At 46.3% G+C, this 22,148-nt stretch overlaps 1 protein-coding gene across 1 annotated transcript in view; it reads right to left on the bottom strand.

The window, feature by feature from the left end:
• The window catches only part of LOC309561907 (putative ferric-chelate reductase 1), a 41,928-nt gene extending 37,275 nt beyond the window's left edge, over positions 1-4,653 (bottom strand). The window contains exons 1-2 of the mRNA XM_082265970.1: positions 4,563-4,653; positions 1,212-1,420 (exon numbers count right to left, since the gene is read on the bottom strand). Of these exons, the coding sequence (XP_082122096.1) occupies positions 1,212-1,407 (196 nt within the window). The 5' untranslated portion in view covers positions 1,408-1,420; positions 4,563-4,653. The remainder of the gene's footprint in view (positions 1-1,211; positions 1,421-4,562) is intronic.
• Between the last annotated feature and the right edge of the window lie 17,495 nt (positions 4,654-22,148).

The raw sequence follows: 22,148 nt of genomic DNA, 5'->3' as shown, positions 1-22,148 counted from the left end.
GGGTTTAGATACACTTTAATAAAAAAAAATATAACATGCTGGCTTTTGATACACTTTGAATGGATACCTGCATATGCAAGCAAATTTTTTTATTTATACAACCCTTCATCACCTCCATAACCCCTTCTGGTACACAGGCAGAGGACATAGGACAGTTTCAGCTTAAAAGATTTCTAGCAAAATCAACAGGAATTTTTTCACTTATTGGAATGATAATACACAAAACATTCAATAGTATGACAAAATACATTTCCCCTGCGCAAGGGAAATATAAAAACACTTAATTGCAGATGTTTCAATAGTAAAATTACTGTAGCAGACCAAAAGAGAGCAAATAAGAGAAGCTCATTGTTGGGTTTACATCCACTTTAAGTAACACTTAGGTATTACCCCCCCCCCCCCCCAGCCTATGGCTGGACAATAAAAGAAGCAGCTGCAGACTGATGATGAGCACATCTCTCTGTCACTCTGATCTCATCCCCCATGAGCGTGTTCCTTGCACTGTGTTCCTTGTCTTCATGAGCTGCTTCTCCCTCCCCCAGTCAAAGCTCGGCTGCACAGAGACTGCAAATGGCTGATACCAAGTCCAATTTGGGTTCATATACTGCTTGTATTACATTTACAGATGTATAAATAAGTATATACTTATATGTAAATAAATATATAAATATGAAGCTGCATTCAATTGCGTCTTTTGTACCTGACCGGAGTTAAGTACTAAAAGGAAAACTTTAAAAGTTTTTGGTCAATTTTATTTTTTGAACTGGAAAACCTGTAACTGCCCAGAAACTGTTTAGCAGGGAATGCCGCGCCTGCACCGGAACTTATGAGCGGGGCCGGTGCAGGCGCCTTGACTCCTGGGAGCGATGATGTTCAGCTCCCAGGAGTCATCGCAAGCCGGAAGAGAAGGCGCGGGCTGGGGCCGCAGAGGAAGGAAGGTGAGTATATTTTCTTCTATAACAAGGTAAGTGAACAAAAAAAAACCTGGAGCATCCATTTCTTTTTCAGGTGACACTCAGCAAGCGGATGGCCCAAAATCTATTTTTTTCGATTTTGAGGCCGGAACTCCGCTTTGAGTTTTGAGCACCATTTTAAAAAAAAGCATACAGTATACAAAAACAACACATTTCTTTTAATATTCAAATATAATATTTATTTTGACAGACAGATTTATTTTATCTCATAGTTCCATTTTAAGCTTGTGTACTTACCTAAGAAGGCTAGTGTTCCAGTATAGTTGGTACTTGTTAAAGTCAGGCTATATGGAGCAAAGGTGGTTTGAGGTTGCGGACCGTGACCAGGAATCATTGTTGAGCAGGCAGCTTCCACTTTTCCATCAGGATAGGCATGAAGAAGTGTTGGAAAGATGGTAATCAACAGGAAGATGTTCTTTAATGTTAGCTCCATCTCTGGTGTGCCTCTGATCATACAGACAAATATACATTATAAAGAAACACATTTGCTATATACAGTATATGCAACTCGTTTTTGAGACATGTTGGTTGCATTTAATATCGATTGAATGCTAAAGGGTTCATTATTTACAACAAAAAAAAAAAAAAAGTAACAAGAATGAGAAGAAAACTAGTTTGACTTCTCATATCAATTAATCAGATTTCCTATGGGAGTAAAAAGTGTCCTGGTGGGAATAAACATTGCATCTTTGGTGTTAGGGGGAGGAATAGCAGCCCGTTAAATAATTTAATTATAGGTGGGTGTGGCGCTGCTTGTGATTAGTTTAAAAATTAGGTGACTCAATTGATTACCAGATACATAATTTACAAATTCATGAATTTACATCGTGTGCAATCAAATACTGTGCTTATTCCACCCTAAAGAACTGTGCATATAATTCAAGCAGATAATATATATGCAAAAAATGTATATATATACATCAAATAAAATTATATAAAGTCGTGACAAGTGCTGTGTCAAGTAAGGTGGCAGACACTAATTGTCAATAACAATTGCAAAAAATAAAGTCCTAAAACATATATGTTGAAAATCGATGATAATGATATTCAAGTCTCGCAATGTGGCGGTGATCTTCACACGTGCTACCCCCGTGTTAACCTCACTCACCAGAAGCCTTTCCCCCTGTGGGGTATATTCATGTTCACAGCACTAATGAGGCTGTACACATGCTTCACATCTAGAGTTGTCCTCCTGTATACTCGTCTGCCCCTCCAGATCTCTCACATGCAGAGATAAGAACAGCAGGCATATCCCATAGTGTGATAACGTTTAAAATGTTCTCAAAGTAGAAGGCGAATCTTTTTTTTTTTTTTCCCTTTTGGATAGAGTAAAGGAGGGTTATAACCTCTGTCAGATTTTTTTTTTTTTCGCCATCTGTGTCCCATTGCAGAAATTTCCCTTCACTTCCTGTGCCATAGCCAACTAGGAAGTGAGAGGAAATTCCTCCAAAATAAGGGAATTCTTTGGGGACCCCCAGGTCACCAAAACTAGTGTCCCTATTGGAATATTTCCTCTATTACTTTTCTAGGGACAACCCAAAATTTGGGGTTTTCTTTTACTTTTCACTTTCAATGATAATGGTAAACAGGACTCTCCTTAACAGGAGCACAGACAGCAATAAAAACTGACAGGTGTTCTAATCCCTCTCCACTCTATCCAAAACTAAAAAGAAAAGTAATGCCTTTAGTTGTACTTTAACATATTCCATGTTCTATCCAAAACAAAAATACAATTAGCTATAGATACAGTTGAAGGCTGTAACAATAACTCCCAACTGTCCTCATTTGGAACAAAGCCCCTCTGTTCCTCATTCCTCCACATCTGTCCCTAATTTTGGTCTGATCTATATAGTTGTATATAAAATGCATTATTTATCTATCAAAAATTGTTTCCTAGTGCTAAACCTTTCATCCAATTTCTAAAATGCTGCATTTGCGAATTTTACAAGCCAGCATAAAGGAATAGTAGTGGTAAAAAAAAAAAAAAAAGCATTTAAAGGATTGACCAATCATTTTTTTTGGTATAATTATCCTTTAAAGCGGTTGTAAACCTGAAAATGAAAAAAAAAAAAAAAAAAAAAACCTGCAAAACAAAGCCATAATGAGCTAGTATGCATCGCATACTAGCTCATTATGCATTACTTACCTTAGAACGAAGCCCCGACACGGACCCCCGGACATCGCTGCGGGCGCCACCATGATCCCTCGGCGTCTCTTCCGGGTTCGGCGGCTCCGGCGCTGTGATTGGCCGGAGCCGCGATGACGTCACTCCCGCGCATGCGCACGGGAGTGATTTTCCGGCAAGCTGCCGGCTAGGAAAACTGAAGGTCCCCCTGGACCTTCAGAGCGCATGCGCCGCTCGCGTGAGCGGCTGCATGCACTGCAAATATCTCCTAAACCGTGCCGGTTTAGGAGATATTAATTATACCTACAGGTGAGCCTTATTATAGGCTTACCTGTAGGTAAAAGTGTCAAAAAACGGGATACTACCGCTTTAAAGGAGGTTTGGTAAGGGGTGTGTCCTAGGCCTACATACTTTTGCTAATAGGTGTCCCTCCTTCCTTTCTCAGAAAGTTGGGAGGTATGCTGTAACCTTCCACTACTACTTTATCTATATTATTTTGTAATAGCATAATGATGATGATAGATAAAGGTTATTGTGGCCAATTAGAGTATTCATTGGAAGCCTAACTCAAGAAAGATATAAATAAATAAGATTTAGTCCAGTTATGTAATAATTAAAACCCCAGTAAGTCCATTATACCTAGATCTAGCAAAAGTGCCTGAATGTGTCTTCACGTCAACCTCCTGAAAAATCCTATACAGCAGTATTTAGACTGGAAGGGGGAAAGTCATTACCAGTGGCATATCCTCTATGTGTGTGATGTGTGCAGAGTACATGGACCCCAGAGGGATGGGGCCCATTGTGCATTGACTCACTCGGATGCCATCCTGACTCCTCAGCTGCTCTATTTCATACATGCTTACAGTAAGGGAGAGCCATAGGGATGTATTGCTTTACAGCGGTGTAGTGTTTATGGAGGTCCATTATTTCTAGACTCTTCCAACACAATTTCTGTACATTCAGCAACTTAAGCAGATTTGCTACAAATATAACTCAAGTGTATTGGTTGGGTAATTATTTGTAGTGAATATGTCTTGGCAAATATGTACAATCAGAAAACAAACCCAAATGTTGGCAATTCAATTTTATAGTAGTGAAAAATGATAGCTAAGGTACATTAATATTAAAGGCAAGATAGATAGATTAGAGAGATAGATAGCGAGATAGATAGATAGATAGATAGATAGATAGATAGATAGATAGATAGATAGATAGATAGATAGATAGATAGATAGATAGATAGATAGATAGATAGATAGATAGATAGATAGATAGATAGATAGATAGATAGATAGATAGATAGATAGATAGATGATAGATAGATTTGCATATGCTACTTTAGTATGGGATAAAATGTCTTATACAAAATAAAAATGATGTACTCTATTGTTAAAATTTACAATATGGCAATACTAAATCACAACAAATTCATCCACATTTAAATAATATTATAACATACTAACCTTGCAGAGCTTGATCTATGTGTGGAAGTTCTTACTTAGACTGCTGTCTAGTACATTATAAGCTGCTTCTCCTTTGCCAATCCCCACCCTACGGAAATCACATGTTGACGCAGAGTCATTTTGGTGTGGGAATTTAGATTGAGAAATACACTACCTTTCATGTATTACTTGTTATCCTGTCTCACATTCATTTCTGAAAAGAGATCATGCAGTATTGTAAATAATGACCTCGAGTTAGGACTTGCTATTACCCAATAAAAAAGTGAGTGCAGCGTGAACACATAAAGTCTAGGTGTACAGACAGACAGGGGTGTATATAAAGTTTATGTTCTATTGTGCTATGCTGTCTTCTCCCCTCTGGGAGTTGTACATTTGCATATTCATTATTGGTTAAAAATATTGGCATCCCTGCATTTCTGTCAGATAATGTACCACTTCACCCAGAAAATTGCTGCAATTTGAAAAGTTTAGGCATTCTCATGTTTATTTCTCTTGTTTGTATTTGCATGACACAAAAAAAGTGGAGAAACAAAAAGCCAAATCTGACACATTCCACGCAAAACTCCAAAAATGGACTGGACAAAATATTGGCACCCTCAATTTATTATTTGGTAGCACAGCCCTTGGAAAAATAACTGAAATCAATTGTTTCCTGTAACCATTAATGAGTTTCTTACACCTCTCTAGTGGAATTTTGGACCACTCTTCTTTAGCCAACTGCACCAGGTCTCTCAGATTGGAAAGGTTCCTTTTCCTCACCTGCTGTTTTTGAGATCTCTCTACAGGTGCTCTGTGGGGTTTAGGTCTGGACTCATTGCTGGCCAGTTCACTACTCCCCAGCGCTTTGTCTTAAACCATTTCTGGGTGCTTTTTAACGTGTGCTTTGGGTCATTGTCCTGCTGTAAGACCAGTGGCGGCCTGCCCATAGAGGGCGCAGGGGCGCCGCCCCCCCCCCCTAACAAGGCAGAAAAAATGAAGATTAAATTTAAAAAAGTCAAGTTTTCGCCCACTAGGGGCGCCTGACAGTGTGCTGGGTATGGGGTTTTCGACCCCACCCTCGCCCGGCAGAGGCGCCGATTGGCGCTCTTCTGGGGGTGTGTCGGGCGCAGAGCAATGCGCCCCGACACACCCCACTTTCACAATGTCCGGGCTGTGATTGGTCCAGACTCAAGCCTGGACCAATCACAGGAGGATATCGGACCTGGTGACGTGACGAATGGGGGCGATGCACCGTCCCGGCGTCACGTTCACCTTCAGTTCCTGCCCGCCGGAGAAGAAGAGACAGGAGAGCCGCATCCCACCTCCGGAAGAAGAAGATCGCCGGAGAAGAGGAGACAGGTATCCCGCTGCCGGAAGAAGATCGCCGGAGAAGAGGAGACAGGCATCCCGCCGCCGGAAGAAGAGGATCGCCGGAGAAGAGGAGACAGGCATCCCGCCGCCGGAAGAAGAAGCCCGTGTCACCGCACTGCACTGCATTGGGGACATGTACACTGGTCACTGGCTGCATTGGAGGCATGCACGCTAATCTCTGCATTGGGGACATGTACGCTGGTCACTGGCTGCATTGGAGGCACGCACGCTGATCTCTGCATTGGGGACATGTACACTGGTCACTGGCTGCATTGGAGGCACGCACACTAATCTCTGCATTGGGGACATGTACACTGGTCACTGGCTGCATTGGAGGCACGCACGCTGATCTCTGCATTGGGGACATGTACACTGGTCACTGGCTGCATTGGAGGCACGCACGCTGATCTCTGCATTGGGGACATGTACACTGGTCACTGGCTGCATTGGGGACATGTACACTGGTCACTGCATTGGAGGCACGCACGCTGATCTCTGCATTGGGGACATGTGCGCTGGTCACTGCATTGGAGGCACGCACGCTGATCTCTGCATTGGGGACATGTACACTGGTCACTGGCTGCATTGGAGGCACGCACGCTGATCTCTGCATTGGGGACATGTACACTGGTCACTGGCTGCATTGGGGACATGTACACTGGTCACTGCATTGGAGGCACGCACGCTGATCTCTGCATTGGGGACATGTACGCTGGTCACTGCATTGGAGGCACGCACTCTGATCTCTGCATCGGGGACATGTACGCTGGTCACTGCATTGGAGGCAAGCACGCTGATCTCTGCATTGGGGACATGTACACTGGTCACTGGCTGCATTGGAGGCACACACGCTCATCTCTGCATTGGGAACATGTACACTGGTCACTGGCTGCATTGGAGGCACGCACGCTGATCTCTGCATTGGGGACATGTACACTGGTCACTGGCTGCATTGGGGACATGTACACTGGTCACTGCATTGGAGGCACGCACGCTGATCTCTGCATTGGGGACATGTACGCTGGTCACTGCATTGGAGGCACGCACGCTGATCTCTGCATTGGGGACATGTACGCTGGTCACTGCATTGGAGGCACGCACGCTGATCTCTGCGTTGGGGACATGTACACTGGTCACTGGCTGCATTGGAGGTACACACGCTTATCTCAGCATTGGGGACATGTACACTGGTCACTGGCTGCATTGGGGACATGTACACTGGTCACTGCATTGGAGGCATGCACGCTGATCTCTGCATTGGGGCATGTACACTGGTCACTGGCTGCATTGGAGGCATGCACGTTAATCTCTGCATTGGGGACATGTACACTGGTCACTGGCTGCATTGGAGGCATGCATGCTGATCTCTGCATTGGGAACATGTACGCTGGTCACTGCATTGGAGGCACGCACGCTGATCTCTGAATTGGGGACATGTACACTGGTTACTGGCTGCATTGGAGGCACGCATGCTGATCTCTGCATTGGGGACATGTACACTGGTCACTGGCTGCATTGGAGGCAAGCACGCTGATCTCTGCATTGGGGACATGTACACTGGTCACTGGCTGCATTGGAAGCACGCACGCTGATCTCTGCATTGGGGACATGTACACTGGTCACTGGCTGCATTGGAAGCACGCACGCTGAACTCTGCATTAGGGACATGTACACTGGTCACTGGCTGCATTGGAGGCACGCACGCTGATCTCTGCATTGGGGACATGTACACTGGTCACTGGCTGCATTGGGGACATGTACACTGGTCACTGCAATGGAGGCACGCACGCTGATCTCTGCATTGGGGACATGTACGCTGGTCACTGCATTGGAGGCACGCACGCTGATCTCTGCATTGGGGACATGTACACTGGTCACTGGCTGCATTGGAGGCACGCACGCTGATCTCTGCATTGGGGACATGTACACTGGTCACTGGCTGCATTGGAGGCACGCACGCTGATCTCTGCATTGGGGACATGTACACTGGTCACTGGCTGCATTGGGGACATGTACACTGGTCACTGCATTGGAGGCACGCACGCTGATCTCTGCATTGGGGACATGTACGCTGGTCACTGCATTGGAGGCATGCACTCTGATCTCTGCATCGGGGACATGTACGCTGGTCACTGCATTGGAGGCAAGCACGCTGATCTCTGCATTGGGGACATGTACACTGGTCACTGGCTGCATTGGAGGCACACACGCTCATCTCTGCATTGGGAACATGTACACTGGTCACTGGCTGCATTGGAGGCACGCACGCTGATCTCAGCATTGGGGACATGTACACTGGTCACTGGCTGCATTGGGGACATGTACACTGGTCACTGCATTGGAGGCACGCACGCTGATCTCTGCATTGGGGACATGTACGCTGGTCACTGCATTGGAGGCACGCACGCTGATCTCAGCATTGGGGACATGTACACTGGTCACTGGCTGCATTGGGGACATGTACACTGGTCACTGCATTGGAGGCATGCACGCTGATCTCTGCATTGGGGCATGTACACTGGTCACTGGCTGCATTGGAGGCATGCACGTTAATCTCTGCATTGGGGACATGTACACTGGTCACTGGCTGCATTGGAGGCATGCATGCTGATCTCTGCATTGGGAACATGTACGCTGGTCACTGCATTGGAGGCACGCACGCTGATCTCTGAATTGGGGACATGTACACTGGTTACTGGCTGCATTGGAGGCACGCATGCTGATCTCTGCATTGGGGACATGTACACTGGTCACTGGCTGCATTGGAGGCAAGCACGCTGATCTCTGCATTGGGGACATGTACACTGGTCACTGGCTGCATTGGAAGCACGCACGCTGATCTCTGCATTGGGGACATGTACACTGGTCACTGGCTGCATTGGAAGCATGCACGCTGATCTCTGCATTAGGGACATGTACACTGGTCACTGGCTGCATTGGAGGCACGCACGCTGATCTCTGCATTGGGGACATGTACACTGGTCACTGGCTGCATTGGAGGCATGCACGCTGATCTCTGCATTGGAGACATGTACGCTGGTCACTGCATTGGAGGCATGCACTCTGATCTCTGCATCGGGGACATGTACGCTGGTCACTGCATTGGAGGCACGCACGCTGATCTCTGCATTGGGGACATGTACACTGGTCACTGGCTGCATTGGAGGCACGCACGCTCATCTCTGCATTGGGAACATGTACACTGGTCACTGGCTGCATTGGAGGCACGCACGCTGATCTCAGCATTGGGGACATGTACACTGGTCACTGGCTGTATTGGGGACATGTACACTGGTCACTGCATTGGAGGCACGCACGCTGATCTCTGCATTGGGGACATGTACGCTGGTCACTGCATTGGAGGCACGCACGCTGATCTCTGCATTGGGGACATGTACGCTGGTCACTGCATTGGAGGCACGCACGCTGATCTCTGCATTGGGGACATGTACACTGGTCGCTGGCTGCATTGGAGGTACACACGCTGATCTCAGCATTGGGGACATGTACACTGGTCACTGGCTGCATTGGGGACATGTACACTGGTCACTGCATTGGAGGCACGCACGCTGATCTCTGCATTGGGGACATGTACACTGGTCACTGGCTGCATTGGAGGCATGCACGCCAATCTCTGCATTGGGGACATGTACACTGGTCACTGGCTGCATTGGAGGCACGCATGCTGATCTCTGCATTGGGGACATGTACGCTGGTCACTGCATTGGAGGCACGCACGCTGATCTCTGCATTGGGGACATGTACACTGGTTACTGGCTGCATTGGAGGCACGCACGCTGATCTCAGCATTGGGGACATGTACACTGGTCACTGGCTGCATTGGGGACATGTACACTGGTCACTGCATTGGAGGCACGCACGCTGATCTCTGCATTGGGGACATGTACGCTGGTCACTGCATTGGAGGCACGCACGCTGATCTCTGCATTGGGGACATGTACGCTGGTCACTGCATTGGAGGCACGCACGCTGATCTCTGCATTGGGGACATGTACACTGGTCGCTGGCTGCATTGGAGGTACACACGCTGATCTCAGCATTGGGGACATGTACACTGGTCACTGGCTGCATTGGGGACATGTACACTGGTCACTGCATTGGAGGCACGCACGCTGATCTCTGCATTGGGGACATGTACACTGGTCACTGGCTGCATTGGAGGCATGCACGCCAATCTCTGCATTGGGGACATGTACACTGGTCACTGGCTGCATTGGAGGCACAAATGCTGATCTCTGCATTGGGGACATGTACGCTGGTCACTGCATTGGAGGCACGCACGCTGATCTCTGCATTGGGGACATGTACACTGGTTACTGGCTGCATTGGAGGCACGCACGCTGATCTCTGCATTGGGGACATGTACACTGGTCACTGGCTGCATTGGAGGCAAGCACGCTGATCTCTGCATTGGGGACATGTACACTGGTCACTGGCTGCATTGGAAGCACGCACGCTGATCTCTGCATTGGGGACATGTACACTGGTCACTGGCTGCATTGGAAGCACGCACGCTGATCTCTGCATTGGGGACATGTACACTGGTCACTGGCTGCATTGGAGGCACGCACGCTGATCTCTGCGCTGGGCACATGTACACTGGTCACTGGCTGCATTGGAGGCACGCACGCTGATCTCTGCATTGGGGACATCGCACTGGTCACTGGCTGCATTGGAGGCACGCACGTTGATCTCTGCATTGGGGACATGTACACTGGTCACTGGCTGCATTGGAGGCATGCACGCTAATCTCTGCATTGGGGACATGTACGCTGGTCACTGGCTGCATTGGAGGCACGCACGCTGATCTCTGCATTGGGGACATGTACACTGGTCACTGGCTGCATTGGAGGCACGCACGCTGATCTCTGCATTGGGGACATGTACACTGGTCACTGGCTGCATTGGAGGCACGCACGCTGATCTCTGCATTGGGGACATGTACACTGGTCACTGGCTGCATTGGGGACATGTACACTGGTCACTGCATTGGAGGCACACACGCTGATCTCTGCATTGGGGACATGTACGCTGGTCACTGCATTGGAGGCACGCACTCTGATCTCTGCATCGGGGACATGTACGCTGGTCACTGCATTGGAGGCACGCACGCTGATCTCTGCATTGGGGACATGTACACTGGTCACTGGCTGCATTGGAGGCACGCACGCTGATCTCTGCATTGGGAACATGTACACTGGTCACTGGCTGCATTGGAGGCACGCACGCTGATCTCAGCATTGGGGACATGTACACTGGTCACTGCATTGGAGGCACGCACGCTGATCTCTGCATTGGGAACATGTACGCTGGTCACTACATTGGAGGCACGCACGCTGATCTCTGCATTGGGGACATGTACACTGGTCACTGGCTGCATTGGAGGCATGCACGCTAATCTCTGCATTGGGGACATGTACACTGGTCACTGGCTGCATTGGAGGCATGCATGCTGATCTCTGCATTGGGGACATGTACGCTGGTCACTGCATTGGTGGCACGCACGCTGATCTCTGCATTGGGGACAAGTACACTGGTTACTGGCTGCATTGGAGGCACGCACGCTAATCTCTGCATTGGGGACATGTACACTGGTCACTGGCTGCATTGGAGGCAAGCACGCTGATCTCTGCATTGGGGACATGTACACTGGTCACTGGCTGCATTGGAAGCACGCAAGCTGATCTCTGCATTGGGGACATGTACACTGGTCACTGGCTGCATTGGAAGCACGCACGCTGATCTCTGCATTGGGGACATGTACACTGGTCACTGGCTGCATTGGAGGCACGCACGCTGATCTCTGCATTGGGGACATGTACACTGGTCACTGGCTGCATTGGAGGCACGCACGCTGATCTCTGCATTGGGGACATGTACGCTGGTCACTGCATTGGGGACATGTACGCTGGTCACTGCATTGGGGACATGTATGCTGGTCACTGCATTGAAAGGGGGCATGTATACTGGTCACTACATTTAAGGGAGCATGTACTGTGGGGTTTGTGCTAGGGGGTCTGTACTGTGGGGTTTGTGCAAGGGGGTCTGTACTGTGGGATTAGTGCTAGGGGGCCTGTACTGAGGGGTTTGTGCTAGGGGGTCTGTACTGTGGGATTAGTGCTAGGGGGTCTGTACTGTGGGGTTTGTGCTAGGGGGTCTGTACTGTGGGGTTTGTGCTAGGGGGCCTGTACTGTGTTGTGCTAGGGGGCCTGTACTGTGGGGTTTGTGCTTGAGGGGTTTGTGCTAGGGGGTCTGTACTGTGGGGTTTGTGCCACTCTCAGTCAGTGTATCCCATAATAGGGTGTCTCTCACAGTATATCCCATAATAGGGCCCCTGCTCCCCATTATGGGATATACTAATACTGATGGACCCCTTACTATGTGATATATTGGGAGAATTTGTTCACGCAAGCAAAATACAGGGGACAAAATGGGTGGAGTCTATAAGGGGTGGGGCTTCTGAGAAATGGGAGGGGTCAAATTGGAAGGGCAGGGTCTTGCGCCCTCCCCCATCTTAACCACTTAAGCCCCGGAGGATTTGGCTGCTTAAAGATCAGGGGGTATTTTGCGATTCGGCGCTGCGTGACTTTAACGGACAATTGCGCAGTCGTGCGATGCTGTACCTAAACGAATTTGACGTCCTTTTGTTCCCACAAACAGAGCTTTCTTTTGGTGGTATTTGATCACCTGTGCGATTTTTACTTTTTGCGCTATAAACAAAAAAAGAGCGTCAATTTTGCAAAAATAACAATATTTTTCAAATTTTTTTATATGAAATTCCCCAAAACTGATTGGCACTGATGGGGGGCACTGATGGGCACTGATGGGGGGCACTGATGGGCACTGATAGGCAGCACTGGTGGGCAATAATGGGCACTGGTGGGCAGCACTGGTGGATGGCAATAACGGGCACTGGTGGGCAGCACTGATATATGGCATTGGTGGGCAGCACTGATAGGAGGGCACTACTGGCAGGCTGTTTGCCATCCCTGGTGGCCATGGTGGGCATCCCTGGTGGTCATGGGTGGGCATCCCTGGTGGCTCTAGTGGCATCCCCTCCCCCCAGGGCTGCACTGGTAATCAATCATCTGATTACCAGCACAGACCCCCCCTGTGATCAGTGAGTACTTAGAAATACTCACTGATCACCCCCAGCTCCAGTATCGATCCTCTTCTTCTCCTCCCTGACAGGATCTGTCAGGGAGGAGAAGAGATCGAAGCCGTTACAACGGCTGTATTTACATTGCATGACGGCTGTGATTGGACACAGCCGTCATGTGATCAGGAGGGCCAATCACAGGGCCCTCCTGACGCATCTTGTTGCGCTGTGTCCGAGGGACACAGGCACATCGGGATCGCGCCGCTGCGCGTGCCCGCGGCGGCGCAATCTCGCTCCTTCTGAAGGACGTTCCGGAACGTCCATTCAGAAGGACGAGACTCCCACCCGGCCGTATATGTACAATGGCCCGGGTGGGAGGTGGTTAAAGGCTTCATTTCATTTTATATAAAAAAAAAATACAGTAGAATGATGGGATTTACCAAAAAGCTATAATTTTGTTTAGTCTGTCCGCACATTCTCCAAAAAGGATTTTGGCTTCATTAGCTAAGTTTTGACAAACTCTTTGATCAATTTTTCTCTTTCATCCACATCCAGGGAGATTAGCTACAAAGCCATAGGCTGTAAACTTTTTGACAATGTTGCGCACAGTGGACACAGGAACATTAGGATCTCTGGAGATGGACTTGTAACCTTGAGATTGTCCATGCTTTCCCACAATTTTTGTTCTCAAATCCTCAGACAGTTCTTTGCTGCTCTTTATCTTCTCAATGCGCCATGTGGCACACAGAGACACACAACAGAAAGGATGAGTCAACTTTTCATTATTTTAACTGGTTGCTGGTGTGATTTCTATGTTGTCAGCACTTGTTTATTGATACAGGTGAGTTTAAAGAGGTTGTAAACCCACCTCACAAACTTTTACCTATAGGTAAGCCTATATTAAGGCTTACCTATAGGTGCTATAAATATCTCCCAAACTTGCACCGTTTAGGACATATTTAGAATGCATACTGCCGATGACATCATCGGCGCAGGCGCTCTAAAGGAACGGCCACCCGTGCCGTTCCTTCAGAGCTCAGTGCCGTGAATGGCGCAATCAGATGGCCGGAGGACGTGAACCCGGAAGCAGGACGGCCGGACATGTCGTCGTCCTGTCGCTGAGGTGGCGGCACGGCGGGGGCTTCGTTTTAAGGTAAGTACTACATAATGAGCTAGTATGCGATGCATACTAGCTCATTATGCCTTTCTCTTTACAGGGCTTTTTTTTTCTCGTTTTTTTTTTGGGGGACTTTACTTCCTCTTTAATTACAAATTACAGGGGCATCACAAACTTGGAATGCAATTATTTCTTACAATTTTGAGAAGGTGCCAATAATTTTGTCCAGTCCATTTTTGGAGTTTTGCATGGAATGTGTCAGATTTGGCTTTTTGTTTCTCCTCTTTTTTGTGTCATAGTGTACCAACATAAACAAAAGAAATTAACATGTGAATGCATAAACATCTGTCTGAATTTGCAACAATTTTCTGGGCAAAGTGGTGCATTATCTGACAAATGCAGGGGTGCCAATAATTTTAGTCATTACTATATACATTATCTTACACAATTTACTTTTTCTATTAACAGTAAATAGTAGTTCTCCTAAAATAGTTGTAGCAGATGTAAATGCAGGCCTAAAATCTCCTGGTTTCTGTATTTTCGGACACTTTTAACCACTTAAGCCCCGGAGGATTTGGCTGCTCAAAGACCAGGGCCTATTTTGCGATTTGGCACTGCGTGACTTTAACAGACATTTGCGCGGTCGTGCAATGCTGTACCCAAATTAAATTGATGTCCTTTTTTTCCCACAAACAGAGCTTTCTTTTGGTGGTATTTGATCACCTGTACGATTTTTACTTTTTGTGCTATAAACAAAAAAAGCGACAATTTTGAAAAAATAACAATATTTTCAAATTGTTTTATATAACATTCTCAAAAAAATGTAAAAATCTAAATTTTTTAACATTGTAGGCCAATTTGTTTTCTGCTACATATTTTTGGTAAAAAAAATCGCAATAAGTCTTGGATTGGTTTGCGAAAGCGTTATTGCGTTTACTAACTACGGGAAAGATTTATGTCATTTTTATTGTTTTTTTTTTTAACTAGCAATGGCGGCGATCTGCAATTTTTTTGCGGGACTGCGACATTGCGGCGGACAGATCGGACCCCTGACTGACATTTTGAAACTTTTGGGGGCACCAGTGACATTACTACAGTAATCAGTGCTATAAATATGCACTGTTACTGTAAAAATGACACTGGCAGGGAAGGGGTTAACTTTATTAGTGATCAAGGGGTTAAGTGTGTCCCTAGGGGCGTGATTCTACTGTCAAGGGGCGTGGCTTGTGATGTAACCACAGAGACATACGATCCTACATAGCAGGATCGTATGATCTCTGCAGTTACACCAGGGAGAATGACAGGCGGCTTTGTTTAAATTAGCCACCTGCCTTTCTCCCTCTCCAGCGAGAATTCGTGAGTGGCCGGCGGACATCGGAGCCGCCGGTCACTCACGCAGGGATGTCAGGGAACGAGCGGGGGAGGGAGCGCGCTCGCCCCCTAGAGGCTCATGGGCGAGTGACGTCACTTTGCCCAGGAGGGGCTGACCGCCGCAGTACATAGTCGTGCGGCGGACAACAAGTGGTTAAATAATACATTTTCAGTATTTTCATGCCTCATTCCTGTGTCTGTAGAGTGTTTTCAAACATTTTTTATGCAAACTTTCTTACCTGGAGATCTAGCGTTGTCACCTGCAACACGAAGTGTTCCTTCCTGACTAATTTGCTTTAGAAAACTGTGTTTAGTGAGACATGATGCCAAACATACCAAAAGTAGATTTTGGGTTTACATGAGGTTTAATCTATCCAGGCAATTAAACAAGTTGCCGAGGTAATTCATCCTTTCCCCTATTACCTGGGGGGGGTTCTCTCATTTTGGAGAGACTATTTTAGCACTGCCCCCTAGGGAGCTGCTGAGATTGGATTCCTCTGGGTTACCCATAGCAACAGTCTGTTAAATGTATCACTTTAAGCCCTTGGCTCAGTCAATGAACAGCCCAGGGGATTTGTTTTATTTGGAACTGGGATGGGAGAAGGGATGAGTGAGATACTCCAACTTAGGAAGTATGCACAAATCCTGAGGACAACTAGCTGTAGTGTGTGCGGCAAGGCTGTTGCTTCACCTTGCCACTGAAGGGAAGATAAAGAAAGTGAACTTTGTTTTAGGTTACTCTTCAGGGTCTAACTTGGCACCCCCTTTCTTACTTGCTGTGTGTGCTAGCTCCTGTCCACTGACTCTCACCGGAGTGGTCTCCTTCCCTGGCAAGCTCCCTGGTACTCATGGACACTGTTTTTCCTCAGGTTGCTCTGTCATTTTTTCCACAGTCAGTATCCTCTGGACCTCCTGGCTCAGCACCACACTTCTGGTCAACTAGGCTGACTGCCTGTGACCACTTTCCACATTGACAGGAGGAGAGACAGCCGTCACCCTCCTCCTGGGATCTGGCTTCCCGCCCAAAGACGCCCTGTCACTTGTTCCCTTGGCTTTTATGACCTATCCCAGGATGCACTACTGTTGTGCCCACCCACTGGGAGGGTCACAAAAGCCTGTGTGTCACTGGCTGGGTTTCCTCCACTGTCCAACAGGCTCTCCTATACAGTGGGGACACTCCCTTAGACCAGGTGAATCACACATCGACACATGCAACAGGCCTGACTATCGATCAGGCTCTTCTGATAAGCAGGTAGAGCAAAAACGATGCTTTTCCTAGCACCTATCTAGGAGGGTGCTACACTATAATCCTGTGGGGGCGGGGGTCTCATGTAGGAGAGATCCCTTTTACTTCCTCTTTTATCTAGAGGATGGGAAAAGAAGAAAAATATCCCCAATGGTACACGGATAGCAAAACAAAAAAAACTGGGGTTTGGATACTTGGCTTTGGATACAAATTTACATAAGGAATTAGTTATTAAGATGTATATTTTTCTGTACATTTTCACTACTTTTTGTGAATAATATAACACCATTTGTTCGCCTGAAATAAAGCATGCTATATCCTATGTTCATCCTCATCTACAAAGAGCAATTGAGAAAGATCTCAGAGAAACGTTTTTGCAACAGATGTGGAGCAACTTCTCCAAAAAACAAACTATGTGTGGGTGCAGCGTATCCTTCCTGAGATGTCAACAAAGTTCAAGACTGCCGTCTTCTTGGCTCAAAATGCTATAAAATACTAGAAAATTTTACAGATAAAACTGGTATGAAAAACCTGCAGCAGAACATGTGTATACATGTTTGTTGTAAAGAGACGGTAAATCCCAAACCAAAGATACTGATCCTGTACAAAAGAAAGGAAAGTATGTAGTTTGAAAAACAAATATAGGTATTACCGAGATTCCGAGACGAAATAATCTATTAAAAAAAATAAGGTAGATCACTTACAGAAGAATATGAAATATAATAAACCATTGAAAAATTAAGATAATTTCCTTGATTGAGACAAAAAAGAAATCGTTAATTTATCTGAAAAAAGAGGGTGAAGTAGATCAAAGGCACTGTTGAAGTCAATGACAGAATACCCCGACAGAAATTTTCTGATCCCACGAAAATGCAGTGAGCGCTTCAGAGGTAAAGCTGCTGGCACAAAGATGACCAACCCTTAAATAGAACTCGATAATAAAAAAAATTAAGCATTACAATATTTTAAACATAAAGTGCCATGTGCAAACAGAAAACAATATATATTATACATGTGATCATTATAAAAGGGTCCATATAGTCCAACACATCAAATATGTGTAAAGATTATTCAATGAAGGTTTACCCAAATGGTATTGGAAGAAAAGTGACAAAGATGCTCCTCCACATAAAGTGATTCCAGTTCCAGTGCTGTTTTCTTCACCAATATGCACTCACCAGAATGCCATTGGTATACGGCATAATATTAAAGTATCCCGTAAGCGTTTGCGGCAACTAATCAGTGATTCCTTCTCGGGTAAAACGGCCTCTCGTTTTGGAACCTGATCAGAAAAATGCCCACCACATGGAGCCCGAGAAAAGGTTGATAGTGTAGCAATTTATTATAAAATGTTTATCATACAATTAAAAAGAATGCACATCCAGTGTAAAATGCAATCCAGTTCACATGTTTGCAGTGTTCCTAATGAGAATGAGTCAACTTCGAAACTTCGGAGGAGAGCACTGCGCCCTGAGCCCACCCAGTTCTGTGACAATAGCAAATTAAAATTTGCTATAGCCACACTGACTCTCCTCCCAGCCAATCAAGAAGAGGGTTGTGAGACCCCTTTCCTGATTGGCTGAAAAGAGAAGCGATCCTCCTGGCCAGGAAGAGGCAGAAGGCAAACGGCGGCTGGAGGAGGACAGCGGCTCAGCCATCCAGCACTCTGGACAGGAGGAAGGAGGTGAGGAGGTAAGAAGGCAGAGAGGGGGAAGAATGTGTCGCCTGACTGACTGTCCGGACCGACCGGAGCGCGGGGGGGGGGGGGGATGAGCATCTGCTCACATGGATTACGGCTTTATAGTATGCCCAAAGGTTAATGGACTTTTTACCTCCAGGTTCTCAATCAGGAATGGCACGAGGCAGGGGTGTCCCCAGTCTCCCCTCCTTTTCTCTTTGGTACTTGAACCTCTATTAAACAAAGTGTGAGCGAATACGGACATTAGGGGATTGAAGGTCGGTAATACTGAACAGTATTGCAGCATGTGCCGATGATGTGTTATTTCACCTTGCAGACCCCTTGATTTCACTGCCCAACCTGATGCAATTTCAAAATCAATTTTACAAAATCGGAAATCCTTCCCATTCAATTCCCCCCTTCTCTGGCAGGCAACCTTCCGGCTTCTTTCCCTTTTACCTGGGCCAAGTACTCCTTAACCATTTCTGGACCGGAAGGATTTGCCCCCTTAATGACCAGGCCATTTTTGTGATTCGGCACTGCGTTACTTTAACGGGAAATTGCGCGGTCGTGCGACGCTGTACCAAAATAAAATTGATGTCCTTGTTTTCCCACAAATAGAGCTTTCTTTTGGGGGTATTTGATCACCTGTGCACTTTTTATTTTTTGCTCTATAAACAAAAAAAGAGCGACAATTCTGAAAAAAAAAACAATATTTTTAACATTCTGCTATATAACATTCCAAAAAAAAAAAAAATGTTAAAATCAAATTTTTTCATCCTTTTAGGCCCATTTGTATTCTATAAAGTGAAAAAAGTGCTAAAGTGCAAGTGAGTAATGGCGCTGCCCTTTCAATATAATTGGATAATGGGTTTAATAATGCTTATGACAGAAAATTCATTCCTTATGGCGCGTTTCCACTGAGCTTTCTGGTACGGTTCGGTTCGGTACGGTACGCTATTTATGCCGTTTCCATTATGAATGGTACCCAAATTCCGAACCGTACCGTACCACTTTTTGGTACCCTTTCGTTGGGGTACCAAGCACATTAGACCCGTACCAACTGGGTGGAGCTACACTCTGCAGAACTTTGATTGGTTGACAGAGAATCGTCTATCACAGCTTTCCTGCTGTGACCAGCTACACCACGCCTATCATGAAAAGGGTACTATTGGCAGTGGAAACGCAATGTGTACCGTACCGAACCGTACCGTACCACTCAGTGGAAACGAGGCATTAAAGGTTGTTTTCCCCTATAAGAGGTCTACAATCTGGTGAGTGTATCCCCAAAGGGGGTCACGAGTGAGCTCACGGGGAACCTGTCACAACACAAGTGATTTCTTGTGGGATCTCATTTATAACCACGTTTATGCTGAAGCACTTTGATTAACTTTAGGTCGCCTTTATGTCACTAAGCACTATTTTATGGAATTTTTAATGTTATAACAAGCACATACACCTTTAAATAAAAGAACTCCCCATGTATAGGGGGTTTCTATATAGGCTTTTTGTGATTTGTGGAATTTGCACCTTATTTCTGAAGCACAGTGCACTTAGATGTTGTATATTCATTTTTTTTAATTTTTACATTTTTTTAATTTGTCACTTTTTTTTTCCACCTGCAACATGGTTCCATAACACTCATAGCAATATTACCCATTGAGTGCCCTATGAGTGGATGCTACCAATAGGGGTTAATTGTAATGAGGTTAACAGCCACATGTATTGTGTGTATATCTTTATTATCAACTAGTCTAGGCAGCGCCATTACTCACTTGCACATTAACACGTTTAAATTTGCATTCTGCTACATATTTTTGTTAAACAAATATCGCAATAAGCGCAAAAGTTATTGGGTCTACATACTAGGGGAAGGATTTATGTCATTTTTTTTTTCTAGTAATGGGGGCAATCTGCGATTTTTAGCGGGACTGCGACATTGCAGCGGACAGATCAGACCCCTAACTGACCATTTTGACATTTTTGGGGGGACCAGTGACACTACAGTAATCAGTGCCAAAAATATGCACTGTTACTGTAATAATGACGCTGGCAGGAAAGGGGTTAACCTAGTGGGTGATCAAAGGGTTAAATGTAAGCCTAGGGGAGTGTTTACTAACTGTGGGGGGAGGGGCTTGTGCAATGACTATAGAGACCTGTGATCCTATATAGAAGGTTTACAGGCGCTCTGTGATCATTTTAGAGAGAGAAGAACGATCAGCTGTGTTTACAACAGCTGACCGTTCTTCTCTCTAAGCGGGGAGTGATCACGGGTGGCTGGCGGCAATCGGTGCTGCCAGCCCCATATATCAGCTTTCCCGCTGCCTAGTGGGGGCAGGAGCTTGCCCCCTAGCACCAGGCGCAGTCCTACTGTGGCAGAGCGATCCAGAACTGGTTAAAATATCTGGGCATTCAGCTCATGGATTGTTTTGATACCCTGTACGCTACCAATTCTCCCCCAATACTTGCTGCGGTTAGAAGGGATTTTAGCACAAAGGAACAAGACTGCTTTCACCCGGCTGGGGTGTGTAAATATTATAAAAATGAATATTCATCCGAGAGTACTCTTCTTCTTGCAGATGATTCCTGTGTCCTTGCCCATAGGTTTCTTCACTCAATTGTCTAGCATGCTGTCTGGGTTTGTCTGGAACACACAAAAACCACAAATTGCTTGGGTGTCCCGGACAAACAGAGATACTACAGGCAGGGCCGGTTTTAGACAAAGTGTGGCCCTGGGCAAACCTAAAAGTGGGGCCCCAAATATCTTTATATTCTACCAAAAATATAGGCGCCATATATGGTGATATGCTGTGCGGCACCCAATTGCACCAACCGGCAAGGGAAAGGGAAGAGAGGGGCCGTGTCCTTCCACAGGTACGCTAGGAATCTGTAAGATCGGTGCTATGGGCTCCTGACAGTGATGTGGCCCCTTTGTAAAATCTTTAGACACAAAGAACAAAAGTGCAATAATTTATAAACAAGTGCAATATAAATAATTCACAAACCAAGACCAGTGCATTACAAAAATCATACATAGACAAAACCAGAGCATTACAATAGTAAATTGCCAGGTCTAGGTGGGGTAGGGTTGCTACCTCACCCCTTTAATCCAGGACACATACGAATTACCAGTGGCGGCTGGTGCTCAAAATTTTTTTTTTGGGGGGGGGGGGGCGCAAACAGAAAAATGTAATAGGCATTGCTTTGCGGCAAAAAACGCTGTAAAAAATTGCGTGACTTAACAAACAATCATTAGGTTGGTTCAAGATTGACCAGCGTGTCCCCATTCACTGCACAGTGACCAGCATGTCCCCCATCAATGCACAGTGTCCACAATGCACAGTGACCAGCATGTCCCCCATCAATGCACAGTGACCAGCATGTCCCCATTCAATGCACAGTGACCAGCATGTCCCCATTCAATGCACAGTGACCAGCATGTCCCCATTCAATGCACAGTGACCAGCATGTCCCCATCAATGCACAGTGTCCAGCATGTCCCCCATCAATGCACAGTGTCCAGCATGTCCCCCATCAATGCACAGTGTCCAGCATGTCCCCCATCAATGCACAGTGTCCAGCATGTTCCCCATCAATGCACAGTGTCCAGCATGTCCCCCATCAATGCACAGTGTCCAGCATGTTCCCCATCAATGCACAGTGTCCAGCATGTCCCCCATCAATGCACAGTGTCCAGCATGTCC

Source organism: Pelophylax lessonae (genome assembly GCF_965119305.1).
Source record: "Pelophylax lessonae genome assembly, chromosome: 8".
In the NCBI taxonomy this organism is placed as follows: domain Eukaryota; kingdom Metazoa; phylum Chordata; class Amphibia; order Anura; family Ranidae; genus Pelophylax; species Pelophylax lessonae.
This window is presented reverse-complemented; position numbering and strand designations above follow the sequence as displayed.